The sequence below is a fragment of the Gastrolobium bilobum genome, unplaced genomic scaffold, assembly GCF_033153095.1.
Source record: "Gastrolobium bilobum isolate Gb01-03AN ecotype WA unplaced genomic scaffold, APGP_CSIRO_Gbil_v1 utg8924, whole genome shotgun sequence".
Lineage (NCBI taxonomy): Eukaryota > Viridiplantae > Streptophyta > Magnoliopsida > Fabales > Fabaceae > Gastrolobium > Gastrolobium bilobum.
Window position 1 is genome coordinate 89947 of NW_026899904.1, and position 14230 is coordinate 104176.

Here is a 14230-nt window from a genome sequence, read left to right on the forward strand (position 1 = left end):
ACGTGGAAAAAAATTGCACATTTACAAATTATGCATGCACTAAAAAATTGGTGACCACAATGCACTAAAAAATGGCAATATACTTTACAAACCGGTAGTGAAGGGGACCACATACATAAATGGATATTTTTTTTTAAACCCTAACCATGATAACTCACAATGGAGTGCACATGGGGGACCATCCTCTAACAAAGAATAGACAACATGAGGTGAGGGAGGACCACAAATATTGAAGATTTTCTAAAAAAACACTTACCTTACTGCATGTAAGAAAACCAGCAGACTCGAACTTCCCTTCACCACCACAGGATCAGCCTTTCGACAACCTTCAAAGTCCACGCTCGATTGCCTTCCCTGCAACCACCGTCTTCGACAACCCCCACCGTTCAACGAAGCTTCCAGTGGAGGTCAACAATGGTCTTCCAATCATATGCAATAACTTAGTGAAAAAAACGAGTCTCCACGGTTACTTGCAGTGTTGGTGCCTCTTGATTTCTCAAGAATAAAACGACGTCGTTTGGTCCTTTGGAAGGCTTTGCAATGATTTTGATTCAAAACGTCGTCGTCCAGCTTTCCACCGTGTCCACCGTGGAGTCCGCGTCAGCAGATAACGTGCCACATGGCCGCCGTTAGTTTGACCGTGACAGAGGAGTTGACAGAAGGACTAACGTGGCCCTTTTTTCATAACTTTAGGGACCAATTTGGTACTTTTCAATTGCCAGTGACTAAAATGGATTTAGCTAATATTGCTAGGGACTAAAAAGGGTGTTTACTCTATTTTAATTAAGGGTTCGCTTTTTCTGCAGTTCTTGCAGATAAGTTATCTGCAGTAAGTTCAATACGATGTCGTTTTAGAGCAAAAATTATGGTGTTTTTATAATTTTAATTTATTTCAGAGTTTTTATAGTCATTATAATTATAATTTTTTAATCTTTTAATTCTAAAATAATGTTGTTTTGAAAATAAATGCAGATAACTTATCTGCATTAACTGCAAAAATATTTTCTGTTTAGTTAAAGTCAATGCATGATTAAGAGTTTACAAGTATTCTTATAAATCGCTTAAAAAATATTTGTAGCAAATACAGAACATAAGCATTTTAAACAGAGTAATTAGAACCTTTTTAGCTAAAGTAAGGTATTGCCAAGAATAGTTTAGGTGAATGTTTGATAATTGATTACTTATAAGAAATAATACCATGTCAAGCCCACTTGTTCGGCGTCGAGTTCACTTATCTTGAATAAATGAATTAAACAAGAAACATATATTTGAAAAAATTCATAAACCTAACATCTTAAGGTTTAAAATTGAAAAGTGATATCAAGTCCATTTATTAAGAATTACTGCTTAATCCATTGGTGTATAAACAATGGTGGAGCGAGGAAAGATTTCACGGACGTTCGTCCCATTTCAAATTTATATAAACCTTTAAAAATAAATATTATATTTAATTATTTAGTGATATATATAATGCTTTCCCCCTTCAAAATTTACAGAAATCTTTAATTATAAACATCATTGCTATTTTGTTATCATGTAAATAATTATAACTATAGAAAACTAAGAGGATTTGAATATGTTGTTATATTTAATGAAATGGCCGATAGCCAATATATACACAAGTCGGTTATACAGAATCAATGAGGATCAACTAGAATAAAGTATACTGTTCAACAAACTATACATGGAATAATAACAAACTATTCTTGCTAAAAACTAGGACTTAGTTGCTAAAGGATAAGATCAAAGGTGATCTTCTCCTAACACGCCCCCTCAAGTTGGAGCATGAAGTGACGAAATGCCCAACTTGCTGCGAAGAAAACTGAATTGCTTCATGCCAAGCGGTTTGGTAAATATGTCTGCGAGTTGCTGATCTGTACGAACGTAGGTAGTAGTGATTGTATTGCTGAGAACATGACCGCGTACAAAATGACAATCAATCTCTATATGTTTGGTACGTTCGTGGAAAACTGGATTAGCAGCTATTTGCATGGCAGATTGGTTATCACAGTGCAACTGCATAGGGTGTGAATGTGGAACATCAAGCGAGTCCAGAAACGATTTGATCCATAACAACTCAGTTGTAGCTGCTGCCATTGAACGATACTCAGCTTCAGCGGAGGAGCGAGACACTGTGGGTTGCTTCTTTGTTTTCCAAGAGATAGGAGAAGTACCCAACATGATAAAATAACCAGTAACTGATCGACGGGTGAGTGGACAGCTAGCCCAATCCGAATCAGAATATCCACGAAGAAGGAGATCATTGTTGGATCGAAGGAGTAAACCTTGGCCAGGATCAGTTTTGATGTACCTTAAAACGCGGATGACAGCATCATATTGAGCAATAGTAGGATTTTGCATGAACTGGGAAAGAACATGGACGGAGTAACTTAACTCAGGTCTAGTAATTGTCAAGTAAACCAAACGTCCTATGAGTCTTCTGTAACGTGCGGGATCCGAGAATGGAGGACTTTCTGTAACTGCAAGCTTATGATTTGTTTCGAGAGGGAAGGCACATGGTTTGCACGCAAGGAGACCAGCGTCTTCCAATATGTCGAGAGCGTACTTTCGTTGGCTCAGAAAAAGACCTGATGGACCGTGAGCTATTTCGATGCCAAGAAAATATTTAAGAATCCCCAAATCCTTGATGTGAAAGCATGACTGGAGAAAGACCTTGACATCGATGCATAAGGCATCATTGTCGCCCGTTAGAATAATGTCATCAACGTAGATGAGAAGAGCAACAAAGCGGCCATCTTTGTGTAAGGTGAATAGGGTGTAATCTGCCTTGGATTGGATGAAGCCATATGATTCAATGGAAGACCGCAACTTAGCAAACCAATTGCGAGGGGACTGCCGCAAACCGTAGAGAGATTTACGTAAGCGACATACTTGATGTGGTTTGTGATGATTGAAACCTTGTGGAACGCGCATGTAAACTTCTTCGGTAAGGTCTCCGTGTAGAAAGGCATTCGTAACATCCAACTGGTATAGGTGCCATGATTTGGCAGCAGCTACCGCAAGAAGTGTTCGGACACTCACCATTTTGGCTACAGGAGCATATGTATCGAAGTATTCTTCTCCAGCTATTTGATTGATACCGGCAATGACCAACCGTGCTTTGAATCTCTCCACTGTACCATTTGAGTTGTACTTAATGCGGTATACCCACTTGCATGGAATGGCACGTTTTCCTGGTGGCAAAGAAGTGAGTTCCCACGTGTGATTTTGTTCAAGGGCATCTATTTCTTTTCGCATTGCTACACGCCACCTTTCATCAGTTACAGCATCCTTGAATGTTTTTGGTTCAACACCAGAAGAAATGGCAGCAAGGAATTGTTGATGTTTGGGAGAGAATCTAGAACAAGAAACAAAGTTAGCAATAAGATAAGCCATACCTGAGGAAGGACTGGAAGAAGTATAAGAAGCTAGTGGATTATGTGCGATGACTTTGGAGCATTCGAAATCTTGGAGATATGATGGAGGACGGCGAGAACGGTGACCACGTCCCAAAGGTGCAGATGGATGTGTGACTTCTGGGGGCTGTTCTTGTCGGATAGAAAGCTTATTGGAGACAGTAGGGGCAGATTCGGGCTGAGCCTGTTCAACAGGGAGAGTGTCTTCAATTAAAGGGATAGGGTTGGTAACAACTTGGGAATCAAAGGATGGGCTTTGTGGAGCAAGGGTTGGTTCAGGTGATATGGGGTTATGGGGGTTTGGGTCGTGAGGAATATCAGTGGTAGGAATGACTGTGGTTGGTGCAAAAGGAAAGGTTTTCTCTTCAAATACCACGTCTTTGGATACAAAAACAGTATGTGTTTCAAGGTTATAAAGCCTCCAACCCTTTTTGCCAAAAGGATATCCCAGGAACAGACACCGAGTTGATCGAGCTGCAAACTTGTCCAACGGTTTGGGACGTGGATGAGCATGGAAAAGACATCCGAATATGCGAATATGATCATAGCTGGGTGTGCGGTTGAAAAGACATTCATATGGTGTTTTTCCTTGGAGAAGAGGAGTGAGGGTTCTATTGATTAAATGTACCGCAGTTAGAACACATTCACCCCAAAACTCGATAGGAAGACTAGCTTGAAAGCGTAATGCTCTTGCAACATTCAAAATATGTCTATGTTTCCGTTCAACACGACCATTCTGCTGTGGTGTGTCTACACATGATGTTTGATGTATAATTCCCATATCGGAATAAACCTTGCGGAGATTATGAGCACAAAATTCTGATCCATTGTCGGAGCGTATTATTTTGACCATGGTATTAAACTGATTACGTACCATGAGAAGAAATCGAGTTAAGTATTGGAACGTTTCAGACTTGGTGGTCATTAAATAAACCCAGACGTTTCTGCTATAATCATCCACAATTGTTAAAAAATATCTTGCACCGGTTAGAGAGGTAGTTTGATATGGACCCCAGATATCGCAGTGAATAAGATCAAAGCATGCAGTAGTTTTATTAATGCTAATAGGGAATACAGTACGAGTTTGTTGTGCGCGTAGGCAAATGTCACAAACTGAAGGAGAATGACCCCTATTTTTATTCACTGTAACAAAAGGAAGAAAGCTTAAAAACTGAAATGAAGGGTGACCCAATCGACGGTGCCAAACATCTGCATTCTGTTGAGTGTGAGCCGCACATGCAGTAGAGATGGATTTGTTGTTGGATGAGTCATGCACATAAACACCAGCTTGCAATCTACCCAGTCCAGTCTTGATCCTCGTTATGGGGTCCTGCAATTCACAGCCATTGTGAGTAAAAGAAATGATGCAATTTGTATCAGCAAGTAATTGAGCAACTGATATGAGGTTGCATTGTAATTTGGGAACATATAACACATTCTGAAGAGAAATATGAGAAGTCAACTTGAGACTGCCACTGTGATTGGAAACAAGTTGATCACCATCAGGTAAACCTATTGTAGTGGGTGGAATAGATGTAACATTGGAGATTAAATGGAGGTTCCCTGTCATGTGTTGAGAAGCGCCACTATCCACCAACCAGGTAGAAGGCAGAGTGTGCTTACCAGAAAGGGATGTAGTGTTAGCAGACGGTGTAGTGGAGGAAACAACCATGTTGGCAATTTGCTGTAGAAGCTCAGGACTCAGGTTGGGAATCGAGTTTTGGTTGGACACTATAGGTGTTGCAGCTGCTGTTTGTGATGCAGAAAAATTGAATGGGTTGGGACGCTTGTCATTAGCATTGATATTGACAGCGGAAGAATCTGAATCAGAATCAGCCCAAGGCCTTATAAACTCCACATTAGTTGCACATACAACCAATGTGAGACTATATATCTCAACACGCCTCTTCACACGAGAGCCATTTGGGCTTGAAGCGTGGACAATGCAACAGGCCCAGCCTACCTGTGCTAAGAAACTCCACAAGAGAAAGCGGGGAGCGGCGAGGCTCTGATACCATGTAGAAAACTAAGAGGATTTGAATATGTTGTTATATTTAATGAAATGGCTGATAGCCAATATATACACAAGTCGGTTATACAGAATCAAGGAGGATCAACTAGAATAAAGTATACTGTTTAACAAACTATACATGGAATAATAACAAACTATTCTTGCTAAAAACTAGGACTTAGTTGCTAAAGGATAAGATCAAAGGTGATCTTCTCCTAACAATAACTTCAAAAGGAAAATTTTTTATTATAATTTTGCCCTCTCTTAAAATAAATAAATTCTCGCTCCGCTAATGTGCAAAATGTTCATCCCTGCTTTAAACTCCTTTACCCGCATGACATGTACAAATTGCATGAACAATACACAGTAAAAAATGATTCAAGTTAATTATCTCTAGCAGAAGAAAGTTAATAAATGTGAGGAAAAAAAAAATTCTAACTCTTTTTTTTGAAACCATAAAGTATCCCACGCGTTCATCCCATTCGACCTACTTATGAAACTAATTTTCTTTTAATTACAGGTTAACCAAAGTTTTGTTTTTTTGTTTTTGTTTTTAGATTAAGGGAAATACAAAGCAAACTACCCAATGGTCATGCTGGTATTCACACTAATCCCAGCTGATCCTTTTCTACAAGGCTCCTACAGTCATTAGGGATATTAACAAAACAAGTGGTCCGCCAATAATCATGCTTAACATTTGTGGCCAACCAATTAGCCACTTTATTTCCTTCTCTCAAGAGTGTGAGAAAAAAAAACTCTCCAAGGTTTTTGAACCAGATCATAGATTATTTTGACTAAGCCGAATCTCCTTCCAGAAGAATATTGCAAAATCCGTGTTCCCAAGCAATTTCCAGACCAAGAAGAACCCCCCACAACTCAGCCCTCAGCACATTTCCATGGCCTATCTTCTTCATATAGCCAACCATCCATCTATACCTTCAGTATTACGAATTACTACACCACAACCACTTCTCAAGCCATGCACAGAGCATGCTCCATGTGAATTAATTTTAAATAATTTTTATTGTGTTAATCATGAGGGACTTGAATTCTTTATGTAAAACGTATGTGTGACAGTGTGACAATAATTAATTATAAATGTATGCTAAATGTCAATGGTCGCTGTTACATTTAGAAATATACACTACTTATCTTCATCGTATAGCAGAGTTACAACGCATTCACATCATTTAGTATGAATACAATTGGTGGACGAAAAAGCAGAGGATAGCATTAATTTTAGATCAGATGCTGATTAATTATTTTATGTGATATATGTGATTTGATACTAGTGGCGAAACTGTTGGTTTAAAAAACCATTTTAGTGTTCAAGCAAAAAGTATTTATTAAAAAAAAAAAAAGAAGCTGTGACGTTTACTAGCATCTTTCAAAAACAGTATTCATGAAACACGTTTTATCTTCTCTCCTGGTAATTAAATTATTTCTGTAATTCAAACAGACGTTAACTAACACATTGACACAGAATAATGCGCCCACATTCTCTAATTAATTAATTTACTCATTTAGTTACAATCATTCACCCATAGCTTAGGAAATGATTATACTTAATGATGTTGGAATCAATTGAGTAACTCTCACAAATAATTGGATGCTCGTTGGTCTTTATTGAAATTTAGAGGAGATTATATATGGGTTTTGTCATGTATGTTGTAGGAAATTTGTAGTGTCATGTTATTTTAATACATTTGATGTGAGTCTCACTCAAAAATAAAGAAAAAAAAGAAAACAAGGTGAGATCATCATTTTTTATGAAAGTAACATGACACTACAAGTTTCTTACAACATGATATATATAAACCCATTATATATATAGTAGTTCTTTGATAAATGCATGAAAAATAGGTGTGTTTGACATGACCAAATTATTTGGACTTGCTCATTGCAAGAAGCATATGGAGATTACACATTTTTTAGATAAAACACAAATATTCTTTACGGGAAGCAATCATATTCGAAACGGGTACATCTACTATGAAGATTATATATGGTCATGTGTATGTTCTCTTAGGTGATTAATAAGTTCTTAAACGCATTTATTTTTGCATATTGAAATCTTGGTACATCCATGGTGAATTTCAAAGGTTTGTTATATCGTATAATTTGAAGCATTGGTGCATTAATGATAGCATTGAAGTCAAATACTTAACGTGTACGCTTCTGAGAGATAAAAAGTGAATCAAATGGCTAGTGTATATGAAAAATGTTAGTGCACGTGACATTGTCCATGTAACGTCATCCAAGACGTCATGTGAAATAACAGTTTGCATGTTTGACATATCCATGTATGCATTTAAACTTAGTGAAGGTTGAATTACAAACTCAAAGAAAGATTTTAGAGTTTATAATGTAAAATAAATAGCTTGATGACATGGGTTAAACTTAACTCATAAATAAAAACTTAGCATTTCGCACTTTGAATTAGTCTCATAACTGACTTAAGAAGTTGAAGTTTGTAAAAATATTGAAGAAACTAATTCGCAGATAATTAAGGTTGGATTAACATAAAAAAAAAACTTAAACGTGACTGCTGAATTTACCAAAGATGACTGCAGTAATTATTTTTTCTTTTAAACTGCCTAAAAAATATAAATTGCATTAGATTTTAACTAGATTTGAATAGCGAACAAGCTAATTGGTTAATATTTATTTATGTTTCCGTGCTTCACAATGATGCACGGACACAGACACGAGATACGGGACACGACACGACACGCCGACATGTTAATTCTAAAAAATGTTATATTTGGACACGTTGGGACACGTTTTGATATTAAATAAATTTTTTAATATATATAATATAATTTACATTTAATACATATAGCAACTCATAATAAGTCATATAACTAATTAAATATTCAAATTTCATTGCATAAATATTAAGCAAAAATAATAGAACATCCCAAGAGTGTAGGGTGTAGACCACTCACAAGTTAAATGTGTCAAATAAAAATAAAATTAATGCAATAAGTATATCAGAGTTATTGTTTGATCTAGACATAACACATAACACAATAGTAGTCAATTTGGGGTTGCTGCAAATCATTCCAACTCTCATACAATCGACTCTACATGTTTTTCAGCCAACACAGCCTTATCATATATACATGAAAAAGAATTACAAATCCTTATGTAATTTCTTCGAGAAAAAAGAATTATATAAACAGCAATAAGAAAATAGCAATACAAGAAGGAAAACAAAAAGAGGGGTTGCTTCAGAAGAGTTACAAGTGAATTGCTTTCTTGATTAAGACCTATCAATTTTGATTAGGCACCGACACAAGTTATAAAAAATAAAAACAAAAACTCAGGTAGCTTCATTCAGATGCAACAAAGCATTGTAGGAACTATGATGATTGCATTTTAGACTTCAAGGTGATATGCATTGCAATTTACTATCATACACAAGACAGAAAAGGGATATGAGCCTAATTTTTAAAACATAAGTTCACAAAAAAACCATATCAAAACCCAGGAACATAGATACTCTGAATCCAGAACATCAGTAATAAATTAAACTTAAGTTTCTGGTCAAAAGCCAAGTGAGCTAGATTTAAGCTTCTAAAAGTTAATAATTTTATAACTAAACCATAATATGTATAAGCAACCCCAGATCCCCAAATTCTAAAACACAAATTTGAGCAAACAAAGAAACCACGCATGAAATGGAGCAAACTATGAAATCAAGACAACGAAGAAGCAGTTGAAATCAAGATCGTGATTCGGATCGGAGAAGAGACAACAAGCAAGCAAAGATGAGACGGCCGACGACGTAGAAGAGGAGTAGCTCCAGCGTGAAGACAGAAAAAAAACGAGATAGGGTTCTATGTTTCTAAACTTTTTAATTTTTATTAAATATTTTCTTTGTTTTTTAATTGTAATTTTATTTTATTTTTATAAAAAATATCAAAACGTGTCCAAATACGTTGACCGCGTGTCGGATTCGGTCAAAATCGCGTGTCCCCCAAGTCAACGTGTCCCAAAAAGTCAACCACGTGTCGGACGCGTGTCGGAACGTGTCGGTGTCCGACACGTGTCCGACACGCATTTTCCCCCCCAAAACTCGTGTCCGTGCTTCAGAGGTGCTTCATGATGGACCCAAGCCCAATAAATGTGGTGTTTGTGAGTTTAAAAGGGGACATTCATGCTTGTGTCTAGAGTGAGAGCAGCCAAGGGTAAGAGAAGAAAAACTTCTTGGTCTCGTTTGGTACATAGTATTTTGTATGATTTTCAGTAAACTGAATTTTTTTAAATTTTTAATTTTCGAATATTATCGTAAACTGAATGTTTTCATCATATTTTAAAAAATCGAGATTTCCGAATAATTTTTTTTTTCCTCCACCAAACATCTCCCAGAGAAGAGAGAATCTCATCTTCTTGGTAGAAAGAAATCCACCTAGAGAGAGGGATTAACATATCGTAATTCATATCAATAGAGAGTGAGATATTGAGAGCAATCCTCTTAATTTTACGAACATATATTTGTAATCCTTTTTTTGATTGTATAAGTTTTTTTTTAGACTGTTCTATCTGAGAGACAGAGAGGTCCAGCTGGTGGCTGATATATTTTATATAGGATCTATGTGCCCTTTCTCAGGTATCTATGAATGAGATACCTTTGATGGTAGGCAGATCACTGTGCACAATAATAATTGACATAGTCAAGGCGTGAGGTGTGTGCACAGTGACAAGCTAAGAGATAAGATTTAGAGAGTGTATACCTCATTGGTTTAACCCTTATTTATATATAGATGAGTTACCTGAAGAAGTGTACTCCTGGGCTTCTTAGGAATATTGGGGGCCTAAGTCCAACTACTTAGCTGTCGGGATAGGATTGTCATTAATAGGAGATTCCTTTCCTTTTGTGCTGTCCTTTATTAGTTCGTCTAGAATATAGGCCTTTGTCAGGTCCATAACATAGACTTCTACCATCAAATACGTGAATCAACTGACAAAGAGTTATTCCATCTTAACCACTACTAGTCTTGAGTTTGAGTTTTAGATATACAAATGTATTAAAGATTTGGTAAGAGTGTTGGCCCTCATGGTCTTTCTCAAGTAGATTCGATTAATCAATGAGCTAATGGAGAAGATTTTTTTAGACTTCTAATCCCATAAATTTTACTCCTTATATTAAGATATTTTCCATGCTAAATTTTTTTCGTGTGTTCTCCTAATTTTACTGTTTTTTATTTTGTTCCACAAGGTTTGGCTGCGCTCCCAACCCAACAATTTATAGGTGCACAAGAAGTAGTGGGTCATCACCAAAAATCTAATGCGTTCATGTTCCCAGGACTTACTTGATCAGTTGCCAAGAGGGTGTAACCTTTTATATAAAATCATTTTTTTAATGTGATATGGAAGAGAAATAAATTCCTACAGTTTAATTAAATTCACTTAAAAGGTGAAAGTAACCTTGAGGAAAGTGCTGCATAAAAGGCTCTTTACGAAATGTAGAACGGCTCAATGGGGAGATGGAGATTGATGATTTGTGCCAGTATGCGGTCTGGAAAGAGAAACCATTATTCATGCCTTGAGGGATTACTCTGTAGTGAAACCTATCTGGCTGAAATTTATTCCCCCCGATATAAGTTCTGATTTCTTCCTCGATAACTTAGAACAATAGATAGATAGAAATTTTGCCATGAACATTGGCGGTAGCACAAAAGATAAATGGCTTTATGTTTTTTTTGAAAATTTGGTAGTGGCAGAATGATATATTGCATGGGGCAGCTCTGATCCCAGTTAGCGTAAAAGAAAGCTTAATTCGCAATCTTGTCAATGAGGTGGATGACATGGCTGGAAATCTCCCTTATTCCCTTGCTGATAAAACGTCAATGATTGTGGATGTAGCTTGGAAGTTTTCTAGCTTTGGTGTTACGAAAGTGAATACAGATAGGGCTATTCGTGGTAATCCTGCTTGTGGAGGTTTGATACGTGATGCACATGGCAAGTGGCTTGGAGGGTTTGCTTCTAAGCTTGGGAGATGTTCTTCTTTCAAGGCCAAATTGTGGGGTGTGCTTAAAGGTCTGGAGATAACTTGGAATACGGGCGTTCGAAACGTGATTATTGAAAGTGATTTATCTAGCATGATCACTGTGCTCACCGGACATGGAGCAGCAGTTGAAGAGAATCATTTGATTTGTTGTATTCGGACATAGACTAATAGAAACTAGATTGTGGCTTTCCAACACATTTGAAGACCCATTTGGATGAGCTTTTTTTAACAAAAAAAACACTTCTCGTTTTTAGTTCGTTTGGATGTCTACTTTTAAAAAAAGTAGAAGTCATAAAAAAGCTAAAAATCTACTTTTTCCATAAACTGAAAATTTTAACTTCTAAGAAAAGTAAAAGTAAAAGCCAAATATTTTTTTAAAAAACTAAATATTTTTATAAAAATATAAATAATTTTAACTTTTATAAAAAATACTTCTAAAATAAAAAAGAGATAAAAATTACTTTTTTTGAAAAGCACAGACAAACGGGCTTGAGAGATGGAACTACTTATGCTGACTGAATGAAGAATTTCTTACTGGACAATGATGAGCAGGATGATCGTTTGTTTTGGTGGGATCCCCCTCCTGATATTCAAATCCTATTGATGGCAGATATGGCTGCTGTTGGTAGATCTCGTGCTGTTATCTGCAGTAGTTAGGTTTTGTTTGTCTTTTGTCTTTTGTTTTCTTTGGCCTTGCTAGGCCTTTTGTTTACCAAAACAATAAAAATAAAATTCACTTCATCTGATATTCTTTTCATTTATGAAAAGTACAAATATAAGATTAACTCCCAAATTAATTAACATAGCTATTAGCTAATATATAATATATTTTTTTACTTATATACATTAATTTCTTATCTGGAAATTAAAGTTGAGAAATTAATGTCAGCAAGACAAACAAGATTCTGTAAGTATCAAACTCCACCTCCATTAATGCCATTAATTTACAGAAGTATTATTTTGGCTTTTATAATATAATACTCTTTCTGTGCTTAAAAACCTGTTGATATGATGTTGACTGCACGAAACATGTTGTTGATTATATTTTTCCTATAATTAATGGTGGCTTACGTGCTAATTTAATTATTATGGTAGTTTACAATTATTATTAACGTAAGAAGTAGCATGCTCATTTTTTTTTTTTTTTGATACACAGTAGCATGCTCATGTACCTTTACTCCACCCAAATTTCATAACTATACCTTTTTACCATATCGGTTTATTCGTTAAAATGGAGTAAACTAGTCACACTGTCACAGTATCATATGAAACTGGAGCAATTAAAAAATAGCAAATTGTCTCCCATTATTAAATCATGAAGCGAAAATTTTGGCTTTAATGATTGAATAATTGAACATTTACCATGAAATTGCATTGCTTATCGATCATAATCATAATTTCATTTTTGGTGGCCTTACCAAGTGAGAATGGCAGCGCATCATGAATTAGTGGCAATCCCACTCAAATTCTTTGCCTTCGTTAGTGCTATCTCCGAGATTACTCTCGAATCTTTCCAACAGTACTTTCACACAATCACCTCTATAAAATGCCACATTTTGCATAACAATCTTCATAGCTCTCAGATATTTGGCATATAACTTGGTAGTAATATAATGTCTAAATATTTTATCTTGTTATTAAGTTTTTTATATGGTTTAAGCGGCATGTTATATTTACAACCTATTTTTTCTTATATAATCTCTTATAATTATTATTTGATTATTGTTATTTCAAAATCAAATTAATGACTTTTCTACCATTTTGATATTGTTAATTTTGTTGGCTTATTAGTTTTTCAGGTTGTGGAAAATAGATCAAAGCATGAGGACCTTGCACTCTTGTTTACTTTAGTTCTGATTGTGACCACTCTGCAAGCAGATGCAGTGAAGGAGGAGAATGAAAAAAGAACTAAGGCAAAACGCCATCTTCTGAGTGAAACAGCACTTGGTCGAAAGGGAAATCTTGCTGGTGGTAGCGACCCAAAGGATCTTCCCAAGAAGGGTTCTGCAACTCAAAACACTAACACTGCTGATTCTAGTAATAATAACCAAGCGAATAAGAGTGATGCCAATGGTGGTGATGATGATGATGATGATGATGCAAATGATAGTTTTGGTAATTACGGGAATGGTCCAGGATCTAATAGCCACCACTATTACATTGATGTTCGCAAGCCACCCATAAACGGCTAGCACTAGCTACCGTTTTGGGGGAGACGTGGAAGCTTCATATATATATATGCATGGTGTTGCATGAACAGGGCGCACCTCGTTAAATAAAGTGGAACTAGCACGTCAAGTTGAAGTAATATTAATTTGTCTTGGGTAAGTGTGCATATGTTAGTTTCACCAAGATTAAGCTTTCAGTCTCCATGTGTTGTTTACATGATTAAATGTATTAATAGTATGGTTGTCTGGTTATTATTAGGGCAACTATATATATACTTTTCTTTTTTGGCAGATTTCCTAGGTAAAGAACACCAAGCGTTACCAGAAAATGAAGCTAGTTCTTTAGTTTGATGTTTTCTTTATTTAGTTACCTGAGCCTCAAGTTCCCAAATCCCAAACTCGGTATTTCTTTTGATTTCAGATAAGTGGTTGATTTCTATTAGTCTAATGGTTATATATAGTTTATTAAATTATATCAATTATTTATTTATTTATTTCAAATAAATTATAATCCCTGGACGAAAATTAACTACTGAAATAGAGAGTAAAACTTTCTAGTCTAGAATCAAAAAATCCCACCTCTCTATATATATAAATAACTTGTAGTAGAGATATTAAT

The 14230-nt window shown here is 35.8% G+C and overlaps 1 protein-coding gene across 1 annotated transcript; it reads left to right on the forward strand.

Moving 5' to 3' along the window:
- The first annotated feature begins 11962 nt into the window (after positions 1-11962).
- On the forward strand, positions 11963-13854 carry LOC133294144 (uncharacterized). The gene is made up of 3 exons (XM_061492795.1): positions 11963-12092; positions 13020-13045; positions 13243-13854. Exons 1-3 carry the CDS (start codon positions 11963-11965, stop codon positions 13633-13635), a joined length of 549 nt encoding a protein of 182 aa, XP_061348779.1. The 3' UTR covers positions 13636-13854.
- The last annotated feature ends 376 nt before the right edge of the window (positions 13855-14230 follow it).

Coding starts and splice junctions, on each gene's coding strand:
- LOC133294144 (XM_061492795.1), top strand. CDS start 11,963: ATGAAGAATTTCTTACTGGACAATGATGAGCAGGATGATCGTTTGTTT. Junction 12,093..13,019: donor ATCTCGTGCTGTTATCTGCA/GTAGTTAGGTTT, acceptor CAATCTTCATAG/CTCTCAGATATTTGGCATAT. Junction 13,046..13,242: donor GATATTTGGCATATAACTTG/GTAGTAATATAA, acceptor TTAGTTTTTCAG/GTTGTGGAAAATAGATCAAA.